This window comes from Rhinatrema bivittatum, chromosome 6 (genome assembly GCF_901001135.1).
Source record: "Rhinatrema bivittatum chromosome 6, aRhiBiv1.1, whole genome shotgun sequence".
Lineage (NCBI taxonomy): Eukaryota > Metazoa > Chordata > Amphibia > Gymnophiona > Rhinatrematidae > Rhinatrema > Rhinatrema bivittatum.
Window position 1 is genome coordinate 186,432,131 of NC_042620.1, and position 20,350 is coordinate 186,452,480.

The 20,350-nt window shown below is 44.6% G+C and overlaps 1 protein-coding gene across 2 annotated transcripts in view; it reads left to right on the top strand.

The window, feature by feature from the left end:
* The window catches only part of NBEAL1 (neurobeachin like 1), a 324,484-nt gene that overhangs the window by 270,217 nt on the left and 33,917 nt on the right, over window positions 1-20,350 (top strand). For both annotated transcript variants that reach the window (XM_029606300.1, XM_029606301.1), the window contains 2 exons: window positions 11,338-11,448; window positions 15,121-15,210. In XM_029606300.1, the coding sequence (XP_029462160.1) occupies window positions 11,338-11,448; window positions 15,121-15,210 (201 nt within the window). The remainder of the gene's footprint in view (window positions 1-11,337; window positions 11,449-15,120; window positions 15,211-20,350) is intronic.

A 20,350-nucleotide genomic window follows, 5' to 3' on the forward strand; every position in this document is an offset into this window, starting at 1 on the left:
TGTATTGATTTTCATAAATCAAAGGAAAATACAAGCAATATCATGAAATAAAATAAGCATACTTATGCGGATCATTTTTCACACATATTACACATATGATATACTATAATTCCCTATAAGTACCCGGATCAGTCCAGACTGTGGGTTATGCCTCCCTTCCAGCAGATGGAGACAAACTCAAAGGGCACCCTCTCATAACCTGGTGTGCCACCTGCATCCCTTCAGTATTTCTCTGTCTCCAGCAGATGGAGGTGGTGCAAACCCTGCAGTCTTGCCCTGATCTTAGGGTTAAGGCAATATCCCTTTAAAAAAAAAAAAAGACCAATACAGGGAATCAAGCAAAAAAAGAAATTAAGATAATCCTCTCAGGGAGTAGGCAAGTCCTGCGAGACATCCCCCCTGGTAGCAGGTTGAGGAGCTGGGGTTGGTTACCCTGCGGGGCTCCTGGCAGGTAAGACACCGGAGAAAGATTACCGGTGGCCCTGTCCCTCTTCTCCCTTCACTGCCCACACCCAATTAAAAAAACAAAACAAAAAAACAGCCTGTCATTTTTATTTTCTGCTGTTTTCTTTCAATTACTTAGGCGGCCGCATTGCTGTGCAGGTCAGGTTGAGTCCAGGCGTGTTCTTAAGAGTTTCCTCAGGCTCCCTGCCGCTTCCGTCCTGCCACGACTTTTCGGCTCCCCCCTGTTTTTCACGATGCCGCGGCCATCTTATTGTATTTCCTGCAGAGAGTCATCATCGAGACTCTCCCGTTCAGGCCTCTGCTCACAATGCCTTTCCGGTGGGGAAGGCAGCTCGATTCCGGCAGCGGAAAGCTCATCAAAGCCCCAAGGTGCAGTGAAGAGATTAGCACCTCGGGAGGCTCGGGCCGATCCTTTCCCTCTCAGCACAGGAATGGCAGCCATTTTGAATACTTTTGCAGAAGCACAAGCAGGGCAATGGGGGCAGGGGAACTTCCTCCCAACTTATCCCCAGTCTCTGCCAGTCCTGGGGATCCCTCTGATCCAGACCAGGACGATTCTGATGGTGAGCCCGATGCCATTAGATTTTGTGCTTCTCATGCATAAAGCCTTTTTGGCTTCTCAGACTCACCAAAGTGGTGCTTTGCATTTGAGTCGTCCAGCTGGGCCTCCCCACAAAGTTGGTAAGCGACTAGATGCTCAGGCAACCCTGCAGGTCGCTAAATTGTGTGGCCCGTCGATTTCGAGTGGGTCTGCCCTTCCAGACGGAGCAGATAGCGGGGCTCCAGACACGCTGGCTTCTACCTTGCCCCCTCCTGGTACGGGGTCTGAGGAAGACCTGGGAAAGCAAGCTCCTCTGGACGGAATGGCTGTTTCACAGGGAAGAGTTGGAGCCTCTTATTCCCTCGATCTTGTCGGAACTCGGAGTTGAGCTCCTCCAAGGAACCCTACCACAGGATTCCGTGGACCCGATCCTGGCGGGACTGAGGGCCCCAGCCAAAACCTTTCCTTTTCATCCGATGCTCCAGCAGCTGATGGCCCGGGAGTGGGATGTTCTAGATGCCGGCTTGAGAGTCGGTCGAGCTATGGATAAACTTTATCCCTTGCCCGAAGAGTCTGAAGCTATTGAAGTCCCCTAAGGTAGACGCTTCTGTGTCGGCTGTGACAAAACGAACCACAGTCTCAGTCACCGCAGGAGCAGCTGCACTCAAGGATCTTCAAGATAGGAAACTTAAAGTCCTCCTCAAACACATTTTCAAGGTTTCGGCCCTGGGTATTTAAGGAGCAGTGAATAGTAGATACCTGCTCTGGGCGAGCCTCTGCTGGGTGCAACAATTAACATCCAGAGACCTCCCTCCAGGTGAGTCAAAGAAAGCGGAACACATGGAAGAGGCGGTGGCATATGGAGCGGATGCTCTGTTGGATCTTCTTCGTACTTCCTCTCGCACCGTGTCGTCCACAGTATCTGCAAGACTGCTTCTCTGGCTGCGTAACTGGTCAGCAGACGTCTCGTCGAAAGCTCAGGTGTGTTACCGTTCAAAGGAAAGTTTTTCTTCGGTGACGACCCGGAGCAGTTGATAAAGTCCCTGAATGAAAACAGAGTCCACAAGCTCCCGGAGGATAGGCCGAAACCTTCCAGGGGTTTTCCATTGGCCCACCCGTGTTTTCGTGGACAAAGGAGGTTTCATCAGAGCAGATCACAGCCTGCGGGGCAGAGGCAGCCAACAGTCAGGCCGCAATCCTGGAACGCTTCCTTTTGAGGGCGCAGAACCTTTCGGGAAGGAGGTCCTGTCATGTCCCTTGGCTCCAAGTCTTCTCAATGAAATAAGGCCGGCCCATTCCTCGGGTTGGGGGACGATTATCCCAGTTCCACGAGGAATGGGCCAGAATAACCTCCGATCAGTGGGTCCTAAGCATCATAGAACACGGCTATGCTTTGGAATTTGCTCGGCCTCTCCAAGATTTTTTTATGGTCTCCCCCTGCAGCTTGTGGACCAAGGTTCATATCGTCCAGCAGACCCTCGATAGTCTGCTGTCTCTTGGGGCGATAAGGTTTGTCCCCCTAGAGGACTGGAAGACAGGGTGTTACTCCATTTATTTCGTGGTCTCAAAAAAGGAGGTTTGTTATAAGATTTGATTTTATATTGTTTTAGGTATGAGATGGCTTGATTTTAAATGATTGTTATTTTATTTGATATTGATATTTTATATTGTTGTATATATGATATGGATTTATATGAAATGATTGTAAACCGATGTGAAGGTTAAGTCTATACATCGGTATGGAAAAAATTGGTAAATAAAATAAATAAAATCTCCTCCTTTCAAAAGCCAGGCTGCTAGACAAAAGCGATCTGCCTGGTCGAAAAATATAGGGCCTTGACGAAGCAGATTTGGAAGATGTCCAAACCTCAGGGGCCCGTTCACCACCAGATTGACCAGATCCGCGAACCACGGACGTCGGGGCCACTCTGGAGCAACTAGGATTACGCTCCCTGGATGAACTTCTATCCTGTGTAGAACTTTGCCCACCAGAGGCCAGGGAGGGAACACATACAGGAGAACTGAGGTTGGCCAGGGAAGCACCAGCGCATCGACTCCCTCTGCGCCGAGATCCCTTCTGTGACTGAAAAAGCGAGGGGCCTTGGCATTTCCTCGCATCACCATCAAGTCCATGTGGGGTAACCCCCACTGGCGTGAAATGAGATCCATTGCTTGGTCCGAAAGTTCCCACTCTCCTGGATCTATTCGCTTCCAACTCAGGAAATCCGCCTGTATGTTGTCTGTTCCGGCGATGTGAGATGCTGCAAGCCTTTGGATAAGCCGTTTTGCAAAAACGCCAAAATATGAACAATCGAAGCCTGCCTGGGAATAACTCCTTGTTTGTGATACCACGTCTCGAAGACTCTCCACACTCTGACATATGACAGAGAGGTAGAGGGTTTTCTGGCTTGCAGCAGAGTAGTAATTACTTCCTCCGAATACCCTTTCTTCCTTAATCTCCTCATCAGGCATAACCTTCAGCATAACTCTAACCAAAACAGTCTGACAGTTGCGCAGCCATGCTTCCCAATTGGGTTCTGGCTGGTGTAGCAGGTTTAATGGAAAGTAAATTAGCAGATAAAAAAAATTCTCCTTCCATCTCATCCTGCTACATTAGTCCAGCCATGACAAGTGGGAAGTACCAAAGCATCAATTACCTGGGTGGCAGGAAGCAAGGGCTGTCCGTAAAACCTCTGCCCCATAAGTGGACTCCACCCACGCAAGCACTTCCAGTCGATAAATGCGTCACAAAGGAATTCAGGGATGACCATGTAGTCACACTGCAAATGTCAGTGGGCGTAAGAGCATGCACCTCCCCCCAGGATGCTGACTGTGTCCTGGTGGAATGCGTACGCACCAATTCAGGAGGCTTCTTGCCTTTAAGCAAATAAGTCAAATCAATAGTGTCCTATATCCAGCAAGCCAAGATAGTCTTTGAGGCCGCCTCTTCTTTATGTAGACCTCCAAACAGGACAAGCAACTTGTCTGACTTGCAGAAGTCATTGGTAACCTCTAAATAGCTCCGAATCATCCTGCACATGTCTAGATACCAGAGGAACTGGAACTCCGGCTCACACTCCTCCCGAGAAAATACTGGGAGGGAAATCACTTAGTTTATGTGAAACGCAGTAGCACCGGTCAAAAGGTGATCACACTCGAGATCACCAAAAACAGGTCCCGGCAAGACAAAGCTTTCAATTCCAAGACCTGCTGCACAGAACAAATCGCCACCAGGAATACAGACTTCAGGGATAAGTCCTTTAGCGAGAACTGTTTCAGAGGCTCAAAAGGAGCTCCCATAAAAGCTTTCAACACCAAATTTAGATCCCAAGGAGGAACAATAGGACAAAAAGGGGGAACCGCAACCTCTTCACGCCTCTCAAGAAGCGGAACACATCCAGATGAGCCACTAGGGAGACATCCCCAATAGCAGGAAGTGGCGGTCTCCTGCACCCTTAAGGAATTCAAGGTGAGTCCCTTATCAAGATCACCTTGAAGAAAGACAACAATACAGGGCACCTCTGCCTGCCAAGGATTTTCTGATGTGGAAAAACAAAAATGCTCAAACACTCGCCAAAGATGTGGACCATTTGCAGGACTTCAAAAGTGTAGAAATCACCAGAGAGGAATACCCTTTCTTGCAGAGTTGTTTCCATTCAAGAGCCAGGCTGCAAGACAAAAGAGCTAAATCATCCATTACCCACGGGCCCTAGAACTAAAAGACCCCGTGCCCTTGATTGACAAATGGGCTGGTCTGCTTGCAACGTCATGACGTCCACATAGCATGGTAGGTGAGGTCAATCTGATACCACCAGAATGAACCAGTTGCTTTCCTATTCCAATCTTCAGAGCAGCCTGCCTATGAGCACCCATGGAAGGAAGACATACAGAAGTGTACCCCCTGGCCAGGGCTGGGCTAGGGTGTCAATGCCCAACAATCCCTTTTCCTGGTGCTGGTTGAAAAAGCATCAGGTTTCCATCAGATCCACCTGTGGCCAACCCTATCTGTGACAAATCTGGTGAAACACATCCAGACTTAAATGTCATTCTCTGAGATCCAAATGGTTCCAACTGATAAAGCTGGCCTGAACGTTTTCCTGACCAACAATATTTACTGCTGAGAGCAACTGCAAGGTCCTCTTCGCCCACAGGAAAGGAGTGATGTTTTCAACCAAACTCCCAACTCCGGATTTCCTCCTGCTGATTCACATATGCTACTGCTGTGGCATTGTCCGAGAGGACCTGAACAGCCCTACCCTAAATCAGAGGGAGAAAATGCCGCACCAACTATTTGGCCCTGGTCTCCAGTCTGTTGATGGACCAAGAAGCCTCCATCAGATACCACCTGCCCTGAGTCACCTGCTCTTGACAATTAACCCCCCAACCTGAGAGGCTCGCATCCATTGACACTAAGATCTAGAATGGTATAGTCAAGTTGACCTCCTTTAGGAGATGTGCAGGGTACATCCACTAGGATAATGACTCTCATACCTGTAAACAAAGAGGAAGCCTTACCCCACAGTCCTGAGATTCTGAGAACATCTTGGTAAGAGCGACATCTGGAGCGGATGCATATGCGCCCTGGCCCACAGAACCAAATCCAGAATCACTGCCATTATGCTGCAAATAGTCCCACACCGAGAGAGCCGGCCGTTACAGAAAGCTCTGAGCCTGCTGGCGCATCTTGTGGACCCGGTTTTCCATGAGAAACACCTAGCCTACTTGAGTGTCAAATCTTGCCCCCAAGTACTCTAGGGTCTGCATGGGCTGAAGGGAACTTTTGGTGAAATTGATCACCCAGCCCAAACTTTCTAAGACCTGCGCCACCTGATGGGATACCCTACCCCCTCCTCATGCGACGGTGCACAGATTAGCCAGTCGTTGAGATAGGGGTGCACCGTAATTCCCTCGCGCCACCACTACCATGATCATTACCTTGGTAAATACCCATGGTTGGTCGCTAGACCAAAGGGTAACATTTGGAACTGAAAGTGTTCCTGCAGCACACAAACGCAGATACCTCTGATCCTTTTCCTGGATCGGATTGTGAAAGTAGACTTCCATCAGGTCCAGGGAGCACATGAACTCCCCCTGATGAACCTGAGGACAGACTTCAGGGTTTCCATGTGAAAACGCAGAACCCATAGGCAGTTATTTACACCTTTGAGATGTAAGATAGGCCGAAAAGACCCATTCTTCTTGGGCACCACAAAATAGAATAATGGCCCTGATCGCATTAGGACGGGGGTACCGGAGTCACTGACTGCAGGAGTTGAAGCTTCAATAAAGCCTCGTGGATGGCTTGTTGCTTGGCCAGAACAGAACAAGGCCACACAAGAAAGACATCTCAAATGGGACAACAAAAGTCCAATGCATACCCTGAGCAAACAATCGCCAACACCCACTGGTTGGATGTTATTTAGGTTCATTCCCCATAAAACTCCCATAGGTGACCTCGTATGGGAACCAGCAGATAGTGGACCTGCAGGCACTCAGGAGGCAGCTCTGCTGGCCCCTGTGGCCAAGCTAGTATCAGATCTTTGTCTTCTGGCTCCATGAAAAAAAAAAGGACCTCAGCCTCTCAGCCCAGAATACATCGTGGAGCCAGTTCCAAAGAACTGCCTACCTAGATGGTATCTTTGAGAGTCTCGAAATTGCCCTCGTCCTCTGCTCCACCTATAAAGGAGCGGCCCTTATCCTCAGGCAATTGCTGGGGCTTTGAGTCTCCTAAGTTCTTCACAAATTAGTTCGGGTTCTCTATAAACAGTAGCTTGCCCTTAAAAGGCAACTCCCACAGCTGGGTCTTAGATCATGATTCAGCTGCCCAATTCTGAAGACACAGTAACTGATGCACTGCTACCGAAAGGACCACTAACCATGGCGAGCTACTTAGCAAGTCATACAATGCATCTGCCAAAAGGGCAGCCGCCGACTCTATCCTGGCTAATTCCTCATTCTCCAGCACTGTTGAATCCAGCAAAGAAGCACCTGCACCAGCTTAACTGAACAAAAAGAAATCTGGACTGCCATCGCCAACAAAATTAATTCCACAAAGGTGTCTCCATCTTACTGTCCTGTGGATCCTTCAGGGATATGCCCCCTTCCACTGAAATGGTGGTACGCCTGGTGACAGCTGTCACCAGGGCATCTACACCTGGGACCTGAAAAACTTCCACACCACAGAGGGAAGAAGAGGATACAGTCGCTTCAGGAGGTTAACGCTCTGAAGACTCAACTCCAGGGATTCTCTCTCAACCACCATCATTTTCTCCATCTCTGGTGGAGGAGGAAAGCTGTAGTGGTCTTTCGCTTACTCTTAATAATAGAATTCCATTCGGAGTCTCCTTCAGCTGCGACTCTCACCTGATCAATCAAAGCCTTTAGATCATCTCTGTGAAAAAGATGGCTATCAGAATCGTCCTTTGGGATGGGAGCAACCTCCCTCTTCTCCAAGGGATCCATACTGTCAAAATCCCCTGGATCGTCCAAAGTTCCATGTCCTCCCAAGAGGGCCCCGGAGCCTCAGTGGCTGGAATTGAAGGAGAGGGGCCCAACAAGCCATCACCTGACTCCATGGTCATGGGCCCACTGGACCACAATCTGGACTTAAAGTATGACCTGCCTCAAAAAATGAAAAAATTCTAGTGAAAAGTCTTCCCCAGAATCTGAGGCCAAGGCAGACCCCATATCCTGGTATGGTTTCCTGCCTCCACTGCCTCCACTGCCAGCAGTAATGCCAGCTGAGAATCTAGCTCCCCTGCAGTCCCAGCTAACTCAGTGGCCTCCAGACCCAAGCATGTGGCTGTCTCCAAAATAGCTGCCGCCTCTGGATCCCGCACAACTCACCATGTGTCAGGGCCTACCAGATTCGGCGTACCAAAAACAATGAATGGAAGTTGAGGAGGTGCGAGGCCAGTAATAGAACATGTGCCCAGCTCCTCCCCCATGTGATGGCATGCCAAACAAAGAGCTCCCTTCTCTCTGGCCACTCGCAGCCGCAGCGTTGCACCTGGTGCAGTTCACCGAGAGAGAAAGCAGTCGTGCCGCACCAGACTCTGCCAGATGCAGCCGTAAGCATAGCAACTGCAACTCTTCCCCCCCCCCCCCCCCCCCAGGCCAGTAACTCTCACTTATCTCCTCCTAATTTCTCTTTCTTTTTTTTTTTTCCAACACAGCCCAAAGATATGAGGGAAGGGAGGGGGGAGAGGGAAGACGAAGGAGCCAGCGAGGAAGACAAAAACACTCACTACAGGGTGGCCATATATTAAAAAATTGGCATTTAGCCCGATAACTTGTGAGTTATCCACCTAAATGCCACTAGATATAGACCTCTCATAGCCTAAGTCTGAGGATTCTTGGGTTGCTTCTTACAGGTCTAAAAATTCTGCTTCCGAAGTGAAATATTCTCCAGATCTACTATCAGACTCCATCTGCCACAAACAAGCAATAGATCCCCCTTCTCCCCCACCAAGGATTTGTCCTTTTCATTTTTTTATACAGAGATGGTTGAGACCATTAAGTTAGATGTAGATGATGAGCTCAAGGCACTCCTTTTTCGCTTCCTTATGTACATTGATGCGCAGTGCCCATCTACCAACCTCTTCAGGATGTATAGAAGAGAATATCGGAGATCCCACACTCCACATATCCTGTTGGAAAGAAAATGGACAATTAATGTGCCAGGATGCAGCAAAGTCCAATTGCCTCACCAGTTTGTGATTGTTGAATCCACCTTGAAAATGACTATGAAGTCCAAGGTTATTCTTTGATCCCCCTCCTCCTAGAGTTTCAGTCAATGACTTTGGCCATTTCTGGGAAAAAATTCTTTGCCATAGCCATTGGAACCTGCAGACTCTCAAGGCTGTGGGAATCAGAAGCCACATGCAGGATAGGTTCATAGATGTCCTGTGCAGTGGAGAGAATGTCTTCAGAGATAAAGTCAAGACCCCTGTTCAATGCTTCAGACGTTCTCTGCTGTCACCTTCAATCCACTCTCCACCTCCAGGAGGTACCCAAATGGTCCAATGTGGAGAAAGTTTTTGGGGGTTTTTTCTGCAAAGACCTTGTGCTTTTTATGTTTGATTCTGTCAGCAGCAGAGTCTGAGGCCTCACCTACATGACCCCACAAAGAAACTCAGTCAAAACCGGAGACATGTTTTTAACTAGCTCCATAATGCTTAGCGAGACCTCCTGCCTCCATGCCTGTTGGAGGAAGGCTGAGGTTTTATGTAAATCATTGGCTCCTAGTAACATCAGACAATTGGATTATCAAGTAAGGCTACACGTTACATTTACTGAGAATTCCACCAAATTGCCCTCTGAAAGGGTTGTCTCATTCCCTTTCATACCAGGAAATATGAGAAAAAAGACCTTTTCTCCCTCTTATAGATAAAAGCAATCGAACTGTAATCCACATTGAACAAGCTTGTTTAGAAAGTGCAGAATTTAAGATTTTTTTTAAATAAATAAACATGTCCCACCACAAGAGAGAGCAGAGATTCTATTCCAAGTGCATTGGTACCCAAGAAACCTAGAGGATACCACCCTATTCTAGAGCTAAGAACAAATGTCCCTTGGAAAGCAAACCGTAACGTAAGGTGTGGCTGATTAATCCTGCTTGTCTTTGGAGAAAATAAAATTACTTACCTGTATTTGGTGTTCTCTATGGATGGCAGGATAATCACGCACATAATAAACAGCTGGCTTCACAAATTGTTATATGTTTATGTCATGTTTATGATTGAAGGATAATCAGGCACTCATACCTGCCCTCCTTCCATTTATGGAGTTGGCTTACTAAAGCTATTGGATAGGACTGAGGGAGCCCCATACAACAGCAGCTAGGAAAAGCTTTCCAGGCTTCTCTACCCTCTGCGTCTCCACAATTGGATATTACCTACAATCTACTGAGAATTCCTGTTACAAGTAAGCAACCTTTTTTCATTTTATTTATAACCCACTCTTGCAAATGAAATATTTGCCTACAGTATATCACCTCAAAAACTAAACAGAGATATTTGAGAGAGAGATCAGAAAAAAAACCCCAGATGACCTCTCTAATGCAAAAGGACATACAAATACTAACAAAGGAACCTTCTTATGAGGCAGAACAGGATCATGTGGCAGGTGCACAGGCCTTGTCCTGTTTTCTGAAATGTAGATAGTCTGGATCCAGGGGGGTGGGGTGAGAGAAGAGGTCTCTGAAGGCATATATGGGACAAACATCTCTTGCTTGAGAATATACTGTCATGTGACTTGTTAGCATGCTGAAGGGAGTGTCTTTTTGAAGTGGTTTTTAGATCTCCATGTTCCATGCCAAATGTCCTTGAAACTTCTGGGCATGATTTCTTTGTTTCTTCTGTGGGAAAGTAACTATGTTCATGATGTGATCCAGAATACTGGCACAAAAGTGGAAAGAAGCTGACAACCCTTAAATGCCTGACTAGGCCTCTATTAATGCTACGCTAATCCTCATATCCACTCCAGTGCCTTGATAACTCCTTAACAGGATCTATTGGGAGATTTTATGCCTCACTGCTTGCAGTCTATTGAACCTTTTACAGTAATAGCAGTAGAGCAGAGGTGAGCAAACCATGGGCTGCAAGAGGTCTCCATTCAGCCTGTGTTGCTGAAATGGGTTTTGACCTATAGTAGCAAGAGCAGGTCACTTCGGAGCATATTGAGACCAACATTGGTAGGCCGGAGGTGATATCAGGCCCTCATGAATACCCTCTCCACACTCACCCCTCGTACCTCCAATGGTGTAAACCCCCATGCCTTGGTTAGACGCTTTCTGGGACCTCACTATAAACCAAACCCCCCTCTCCAGCATGGCCCTCAAACTCAAAATTTGCCCTTGCCTTCTATAGAGCTATGCAGAACAAAGTTAGGTGGTAGTTAAATTCCTACGCAGACTCATATAACGTCAAAGGTATATTAATAAAGTGGCAGTGAAGTTAAACCTCAGTTACAGGTTCGTGAAGAGTGAAGCAATATGCAAAATGTCTTATTTCCACACTAGAAATAAGTTCTTCCTCTTGTAATGAAAACATTTTCCAGAGATGTTGCCCTCCTCCATGCAGACTGAAAATCTTCTGAGCTTTCCACAGCAGCTTTGCCTTTTAGTCTAAAACTGTGGACATCTATACATTAGACCTAGATTTAATGTCTTTAGAGCTTATGGATTAAAAATGTATACTAAGCATATACGGGTTTAGATATTGGATGAAAATATGAAGATAGTGAATTGTATTCTGTTTTGCAATTTTTATGTAAAATTTGTAACATTTGTTTGTTGGGGGTGGGGGTTCTTTTTAAAACTTGTGTTCTAGGAACCTCATCCTGCCAGGCTCTCTATAGATGAAATCACGCAGAGACAAGCCAAAGTAGACCCGTCAAATCTTTTCCTTCATCTCCCTGAGCTCAACTGCTTTTTCATAGAGGTAATACCTGACATATGTTGAATCCTGTCTGATCTTTAAGCTTGGTACAAAAGACGTTTTGTATAAAGATGAGCTATGCTTATAAGATTACCAGATTGCTCTGGTTAGCAGCTATTGCTAAACCTGTTGGGTTTTTTTAAACTCTCAGTTGAATTTTGGAATTTGGAGACCAGATTGTATTAATTTAATTTCTGGGTGGGAGAGTTAGGGGCACAGGGAGTGGATGAGCTAGGCGTTTTTTCTCTCTGTACAGATTTATTTATTTATTTTATTGATTTCTTTTAAGTTTTTCTATACCGGCATTCGCGAAGAATATCGCATCATGCCGGTTTACAATTAACAAGTGTTGAGGAAACACAAAATAATAATAAATAGTAATAATAAACTTTAACAGGTGTTTGAAAAAAGGTTGCAGTTACAATAAAACAAGGGTATTTCACAACTTGGAAACGAGAAAAGGGGCTAGGAGTTTAACATAGAGAACAAATTTGCCAATTAATGGTGAGAACTAAGTTATAGCATTTGCAACGTCAATGAATTACCCTTTGTGGTAGAGTTATTATTTACTATGTTAAGAAAAGGTCTAAGCGTAAGTTAATGGTAAATGAAGGTTCAGTTGGGGTCTGGAAAGGCTTTCAGACCCCAATTGAACCTTCATTTACCATTGATATTCAATGGGATTGATATTCAAAAAGATTTGTCCAGATTACTTGAGTTTAAATTTCCTGGCCTGCCAAATGGCTAAATTTTACCTGGGTAAGTCAACACTTGGGTTAAATATACTTGGAAAAAAGAGGCAGGGCATTCTGGAGGCGTGCTCAACGTTTATGTGGATAACATTGATATTCAAGAAAACAAACCGGTAACCGATCCAATGTAGCGGACAGCAGAAGAATGAAAGGATGGATCGGTTAAAATGGACTTTATTGAAACTTGCCCGACTCTGGCCGAGTTTCGCTCTGCCGAGCTGCCTCAGGGGCTGTGGCACATAAATATAAACAATTAAAAATACACACAAACATAAATATTTGTATCAACATATAAATATGATATAAAACATATTTAAAAAAAAAAAAATATATATATTAAAAAAATATATTAAATAATACAAATACACAAACGCTTAAACAAGGGGACAATACATGTTTTGTGTGCATAAAATGACGATGTTGCATAAAAAATTACGTGTTTGAAAGTACAGATACCAATATCTGAAAAATCAATTGAAAACTGCGGAGAAGAGTGAAAACAAATCTTGCAAAAGACATGGTCTATGACAATCATCACAATGCATAATGCACTTCATCAAACAGCATATGGCTAATACATGCAAAATTTGTAGTAAAAGGAAGGTGAGAAAACGAAAAAAATATGAAATGGAATGTATTGTTGAGGAGATCAATGTATATAATTATTAATAAAATAATTGCGTTAAAAATTCATATAGATTGTAGTGTATAAGGATAGTAAAACTTAGTCTTGTACCTTGTTGAACCAGAAACTTGGCTCTATATACTTTTGCTGATTTTCAAGGATGAAGGAACATGAGTAAACACACCGAATCCCGACTTGTCACTTGTGATTCATAAGTCACTTGTGTGAGCAATGTTGATGCGATTCTTATGGAACAAAAATTCTTAGTTAACTTAATGAACTCGACACGTTCAACATCATTATCGGGAGTTGGTATAAATGAAAGATGAACTCATACATTAATTAGCCTCAACTTTGAATGCCTTCATTCTAAAATTCTTTTACATACAGAGCGCAATGCTAACATCTTATATCATTATTATCAGGCTATTATATATCTCCCTATAGAACATGCTCATCTAACTGTTCACAAATCGATAGAGAGTTAACAATAAAATAATAAAATCTCATCACATCGTGAATTAAATGAATGGTAAACCTTACTACGTATAAATACAAGCAGTAATTTTTAACACAGTGTGTTAAACCTTGATCTGGTAATTTACAGGGGCTGTTTCCACAAACGCCCGTGAGATCATTCCAAACGTCATATGGTGACGGAAGCGAATCAAATATAAAGTAAAAGCTGGATGAAGGATCACTATATTGTTCTAAGAGAAATGACATGCAGTGACTATTCACAAGGTACATAAAAGTAAAGCCAGCAATAAAACAATACAATTCTGACACTCGCCAAAAAATAAAAAATAAATAAATAAGTAAAATCCGCTCCAATTCAATGCAAACAATGATTCTTATAAACAGTATATAAAAAATTAATCGGGTAGTATACGGGGGGACATATATCAAACCGATTCAATTGTCGTGTGATAATGAAATTAATACACCAAACTATAGTTAAAATTCGCTGCATTTCTAATATATAATGGTGCTTAAGTCGAGCGGCATGCTGTGGCTGTCCACAGGTATGCATCCAATGGAAATTGTATCACGTTGAATACAAAGTGTACACTTAGCAAAAAAAATAATAATGAAATCACTAACTATTGAAACTAGTATATGATGGTGCTAAAGTCGAGCGGCATGCAGTGACTGTCCAAGCACATGTATTCAATAACAACTGTGTCATGTTAAATACAAAGTATACACTTTAGCAAACAATTAAAAATGAAATCGCTAACTATTGAAACTAAAATGAACATAAGCCAATAATATTTTACCTTTGTTGAACTAGCACCCGGTCACATACCGCTCTGACAAACGCTGCAAGAACCAGTCTATACCTGTATTGAACCTTTATCTATCCCGCTTCTCTATTAAAATCTCGCGAGAGTAGACGCATGTGTGGACAGATTGGCTCACAGACATAATGAATAGTGAGAAACATAACTTCAACCCCTCGTAACAACTCTTGTGTGTCTAAAACGAATTGATCAATTGGTACTGATCGAATCTATGAAGTGATGCAAAAGTACAGCATGTAAAAATATATTGGCAAGAGGAAAAAAAATATAATAAACAGATATCTGCGGTTGACTCATATTCCTTCAATTATACAACTGCTAGATAGCAGATATACGGTCAAATAATAATGTAAACATGTATAATCACAAACACTCTTAAAGACTGCATCATTAAGAAGGAAACAAGCATGAAGTGTAGATTAATTAGATAAAATCATAAAAAGTGGGAAGGGGGGGAGGAAGGGGATAAGGAACAGACGGGGGGGAAAACGTTTATGTGGATAACATTGATATTCAGCACTACCTGGGCAAAGACAGCTGCATAAGTCTAGTTGGAGCTGGATCTATTTTTTGCTTATATATATTATATAATCACTTTCATTTGTCTCATTCAATTACCCCTACAGTATAAGGGGTAATAATAGCGCGTCTAAAACGCGCAGCCAAACGGGCTAGATGGTGCGCTTGGCCGAGCTCACCGTTCTGTATCAGCCTGTAAGTGGAGATGTGCCTGGAGGCAGTTAGGGCAAAAAATGAAACACACTTAGTTTTGGGTTGTAAAAATTAGCTGTGTTTATTTTTATTTTTATTTTTTGAGGGAAAAAATTATTCATATTAAAACCAGGTATCAGTCTCTGGGGGTACGTTTTTTGTTGGTGGCACAAAACTCATAGGTTAAATTATCCATGGACTTTTCACCAAAACGCACTTTTGAAAATTGCCTCCCTTCTGTTACAGCTACTGTAGTCCTGCTCCTCTCCCTCTTTTCTTATAGGGAATCAGTGACAAAATTCCCATCGTCAAGGCAGTTGTCCCCAAGAACCAATCCCGCTCTTTCATGTCACAGGGGAGTCCAGAGATGCTGGTGAGTTTCACTTACCTTTCTTGTGAGGATTTGAAGTTCCATCCTGTTTACAGTGCTTTGCAAAAGTCTTCACACCCTTGTATATTGTTAACATTTTGCTTAAAGAATACATATCAAAATGCATTAAAGTAGGCATTTGTTTCATTGATCTACCCAATATACTCTACACGTTCATCATGAAAGAACAATTATAGAAATATTCCAAAAGTAATTAAGAATTTTAAAAAAGTCTTGATTGTATAAGTCTTCACACCTTTATCATAGCAAACCAAAACTAGCTCCCGTTCAAAAAGTTGTCTTGACAAGGCCCATAATAAGTTAAATAGAGCCCACCTGTGTCAGGGTAATTGAGCTGATTCAAATACAGCTGGATGAAGAATCCAGCTGTTTCTGTTGCATGAAGTCAATTTGAAGCAAAAGTCAAAACTTGCCAATCACGGAGTTGCAGAAGGATAATGTTATTCAAAGGTACAGATTGGGGGAAGGCTATAAGAAAATTTCAATGTGTTTGACCCTTGGAGCACTGTCAAGTCAGTGGATGTAAAATGGAAAGAGTTTGGCATCACTAAGATACTGCCGTGATCAGGCCATCCCTCCAAACTCAGTTGCCATGGATTAAGGAATCTGCTGCGAAACATCACTGTGAAGTTTAAGATTACTTTAAGGAAACTGTAGCAGCCTCTGACTAAGACTGGGAAAATGTTGACTGTTCCATATTTTGAAGATTGCTTCACAAATGTGGCCTGTATGGGAGGCTAGCCACATAGCATTTGCAAAGAAACATTTAAGGGACAGTGCACGCATGTGGGAGAAAGTTTTGTGGTCTGATGAGACCAAACTGGAATATTTTGGTCTCAGTGCTAAGTAATATGTAAAACAGAAACAGCACATTACCCTGATCCACCACCCCACAGAAAAGCGTGATGCTGGCAGCATTATGTTGTGGGGATACTTTGCAGCAGCGGGGACAGGGAAGCTTGTGAAAATCGAAGGAAAGATGGATGCTGCAAAGTACAGACAGATCCTGGAAGAAAACCTGTTCTATTCTGCCAGAGACCTTGGACTGGGGTGAAGATTCACCTTTGAGCAGGACAATGATCCTAAGCACAAAGCAAAAGCAACCATGGAGTAATTCAGCAAGAAGAAAATGAATGTCCTTGAATGGCCCAGTCAAAGCCCAAGCCTGAAGCCAATAGAAAATCTGTGGCAAGACTCGAAGTCTGCTGTTTCTCAATCAACTTGAAAGATTTTGAGCTCTTCTGCCAAGAAGAAAGTACAAATACTGTACCATCTTACTGTGCAAAGTTGGTATATACTTATCTTAAATGACTCATGGCTCTTATTGCTGCAAAAGGGACTTCCACCAAGTTTTGAGTTAGGGAGTGTGAAGACTTATGCAATCAAGACTCAGGATCTTTATTCTTAATTCCTTATCATCCATGCCAGACCAGTCCAGATAAGAGGGTTATGTCTTCCTACCAGCAGATGGAGACAGGAAAAAAACTCAAAGTTCTCTTCACTCCCCCTTTAAAGGACTGGTGCTGCTTTCAACTCTTTAGTATTTCTCTGTCCCCAGTAGGTGGTGCAGACATGTGGACTGGTGCTGAAGCTACAAATAGACCAATCATAGGAAGACTTTAAGCCCAGGATCCTGGTGAAGCATAGACCGAGTCCTGTTGATTGAATCTCCCTTCCCAGCTGGGAACTTAGTTGGGATCTGAATTCCTGCACCAATGGATCAAGTACCGGATGGTCCCCAGTGACTTTGTTCCCTTGGTCGGTCGAGCAGCAGAAGTGTCTGATCGCTTCTAGGGCAATAGTCCTTCAGGCTGGATTCCCTGGTAGAGCAGGAGCCTAAAAGAAGAGTTGGGGGGAAGGCTTGCAGCACAGCCTCTTCTCTGAACTGCTTCCTGGTCTCCTATGTGCCAGATTTGAACTCGGTCGGGGGTTGGAGATGATCACCCTCTCATTTCCCTCCCTCTGCTGGTTTCCTTTTGCTCTGTGGAAAGCAAAAGGCGGGGGGGGGGTGGGAAGTGAAGCACCACAGGTAAGTCATAGCGACTCAGCATATTAGCCGGTGCATTCTGGCAGATGCCAGGCAGGAGGGTGTGATCCATGGAAGGTCAGTACCCTGCCACAAGCAAAACTGGGTGGGTTCCCCAGTTCAAACCCTGGCCTCTGTGGAGGAAGACCGCTGTGGTACACATGGAAAGGGCCTGGTCAGCATGCCTGTTAAGATTAGCAGCCTTTTTATTGACGCTTTGAGCCAAAAAATAAATAGTTATATAAATAAGCCAAGCATGCCAGGCTTTTTACCTCTCTCTTCCCTCCAGTAGTCAAATGGAGAGGTTCCATGGGGGAGCTACAGAATTACCTTCAGGCACAGCAGAGTTTGCACGGCTCCAATTCAATATGGAGTTATTGCAGTAGATGATCTGCAAACATGTTGCATTCCTCTCTCCAGCCCTCTCTATTAGTGGAGCAATTGAGGGAACAGCCTTTAGAACCAGCTCTCTTCCCCTCTACACGAGGCTTCCTCGAGGGGCTTTTAAGACCAAATTAAGCTTGTGCTACTGAAATGACAGCAGCCTGTTTAAAAAAAAAAATCCCAGGGTAGTCCTCTTCGACAGCATCTTTGAATTTCTCCTTGAGCACTTCCCAGTCATTATTCACATTCCCACAAGGAAGAACCTTAGGTTGGCCTTGGCAATGTTAGGGGTACTAGAACACTTCTCTGGGTGAGAAGGTCCTAGCTAATTGATGAGGCAAGAGAAAGACATAGCTGTGCCTTCTCAGAAGGGGGGGACAATGCCTCAGTGGGGAGATTGTTCAGGAGATGGTGACCCTTAATTCCAGGATGTGACTCTATCTCTTGGAGGTGCAATGGAAGATAATCTGTAGGGGTATCTCATATTCCTGGGTGCTTGTAGGCTGTCCTTTTCCCTCCCCCACCCTCTCCCCACACACACTGAGTGCTTCCTGTTACATCTGATTGTTAGAAATGGGACCTCCTCAGTGTGGGACACCTACTGGGAGCTCCTTTTGGTCAGACTCCCCCCCCCCCCCACCACCACCATTTGGCCTTATCAAGGCTAATTCAACATGGGGCCATGGAGTTTATGGCCATGACTATTGAGAACTCCCCAACAGATTGATGGCCATTGCAATCTCAGTTTTATCCTCTCTAAGAGAATTGTCTTGTGGAGTGGTCCTGAAAGTTTAAGGACCAAAGTTCAGAGGCCAGCTAGGGGTGCTTATTAGAAGCTTCTCCCTGCCCCCCCCCCCCCCCCCCAACCAAGACCAGTGCTACAAGACGTCTGCTTAGGCAGAGCTCTCTGTTCCTTGGAGAAATATTCCAAGAGAATGGATTTGGCTGTGGCACTTGCCTTCTTGTTGCAGGCTGCTGGGTTCTGGGCTTGTTCCTTCAGGAAAACATTTGGAGTTTTCTGCACTGGTTGGCAGAACATCACTAGGGGGACTTTCCTATCCCCTCAGTGTAAGCCTCAGTGTTAATGGTATTAAGCTGGTTTGGTCAGTCACAGGTTTTGGGGCTCTGTCTCTTCCTTGAAAAGAGGTCAGGGGTGTGATACTGTTTATTTCAGATCTAATAGAGGCAGTGAATTCTTCTACTCTTGTGGTCGCCAAGGAGAATGGCAGACGTTTTCTTAGGAGATTCCTCACATAGAGACACAAGGATATTCCCTCTTATCCTGTCCAGAGGTTACTACCAGATATTTCTCAGATGCATTATCCTGGATCCCTCACTGGCAGCAATGAGGCTCTCCCCTTGTGCTAACCTCCAGATACCTATAGGTCAAGGAGTGATAAAGGCCTCCCTATACAAGGAAGGAGTCTTGTGCTGCCTTTAGTCAGATCTCTCACAAATCAGGGCTGAGATGGAGCAGGAAATCCCAGGATTAGGCAGTGTGAAAACCCTATGCTGATTTACGAATATCCCGAATACCAAATATACCTTCCCTGTCTCATGAGTATAGGGAAGCCCTCATGTCTTTGAAGAAAGGAGAGTTTTATGGCCTTGGATGTCAAGGCCTCACTCTTTTCTCCTGTTTCCACATCCGCCCCGGGCATGGTCTGTTCGGCAGGTCCTAGGTCAGTGGACCAGAATGTAGTAGCTTAGATACAAACCCATGTGTATCTCACTCAATTTTCTCTCCTCTCCAGGGTGATATTCAATTTCAAGGCTACTTTTCCCCTCTCTCTAGGGAAGTAATAAGAAGCCTGAGCAGATGGTTTTTCACAGTTGCTTCCTGCAGGGAATGGATTTTGATTCACCCTTCATGGTACTTTTGTGCCGTAGATGTGAACCTTATAGGTTGAGAGAGGAGTTATGATCCAAGGCAGCTAAAGCAGGACAGGAATCCTAATGGAGAACCAAAGGGCCCAGGTCTAGGCAGAGAGCCAGAGCCATACATTTGGCATTTCAGAAATTCTGGCTTCTAGCTCAGAAGAAGGCAGCCCAGGCAGTAGCGGTCGATGTAACACCATTAGCTGATGTGAGCAAACACCCTGGTAAGTGAGACAGATTTGGGACAGAGTTCTTCTGCAGGACCTAGCAGTAGCTCACATGGCCAACACTGTCATCATACAACAAAAGTTTTAAGCTGACATTTTTGAGACCCTGAAGTGTAAGGACCAGCAGAAGTAGACTTTGCCCTAGTAGGAGTCATGTGATGTGCTTGCATGAGTGAATTTCAAATCGGCCACATAAAGTTACAAGACTAGCAAGTTCTGCATAAAAAGGAAAGCAGGAGTCAGGGGGTTTGGATATCCTGATGGAATCATAACCGGCATCCAGTCTTTGGCATATGTTCTGCCGGAAGCCTGAACATTCCCTGGGCTGAGTTCTGAAGGTGCAAGGTGCTCCTTCCCCTTTTCCCCTAGTTAAGAGGATTCTTCTTTAGAAGATCTGTTCCATTCTTTTACAGTCTTGGCTTATAAGAGAACAAAGCAACATAGCGAGGATACTGAATGTCAAGGGGGTTACAGCCTTTAGTGACATAAAAGAAGACCATATAGCAGACCTTAGAGTTTGGAGCCTCTGTGAGTTTACCAGGAAAGAATATTTCCCTTTCAGGGATCCATTCCTTCAATCTTGTCCTTCCACCAGAGCAGATTAAGG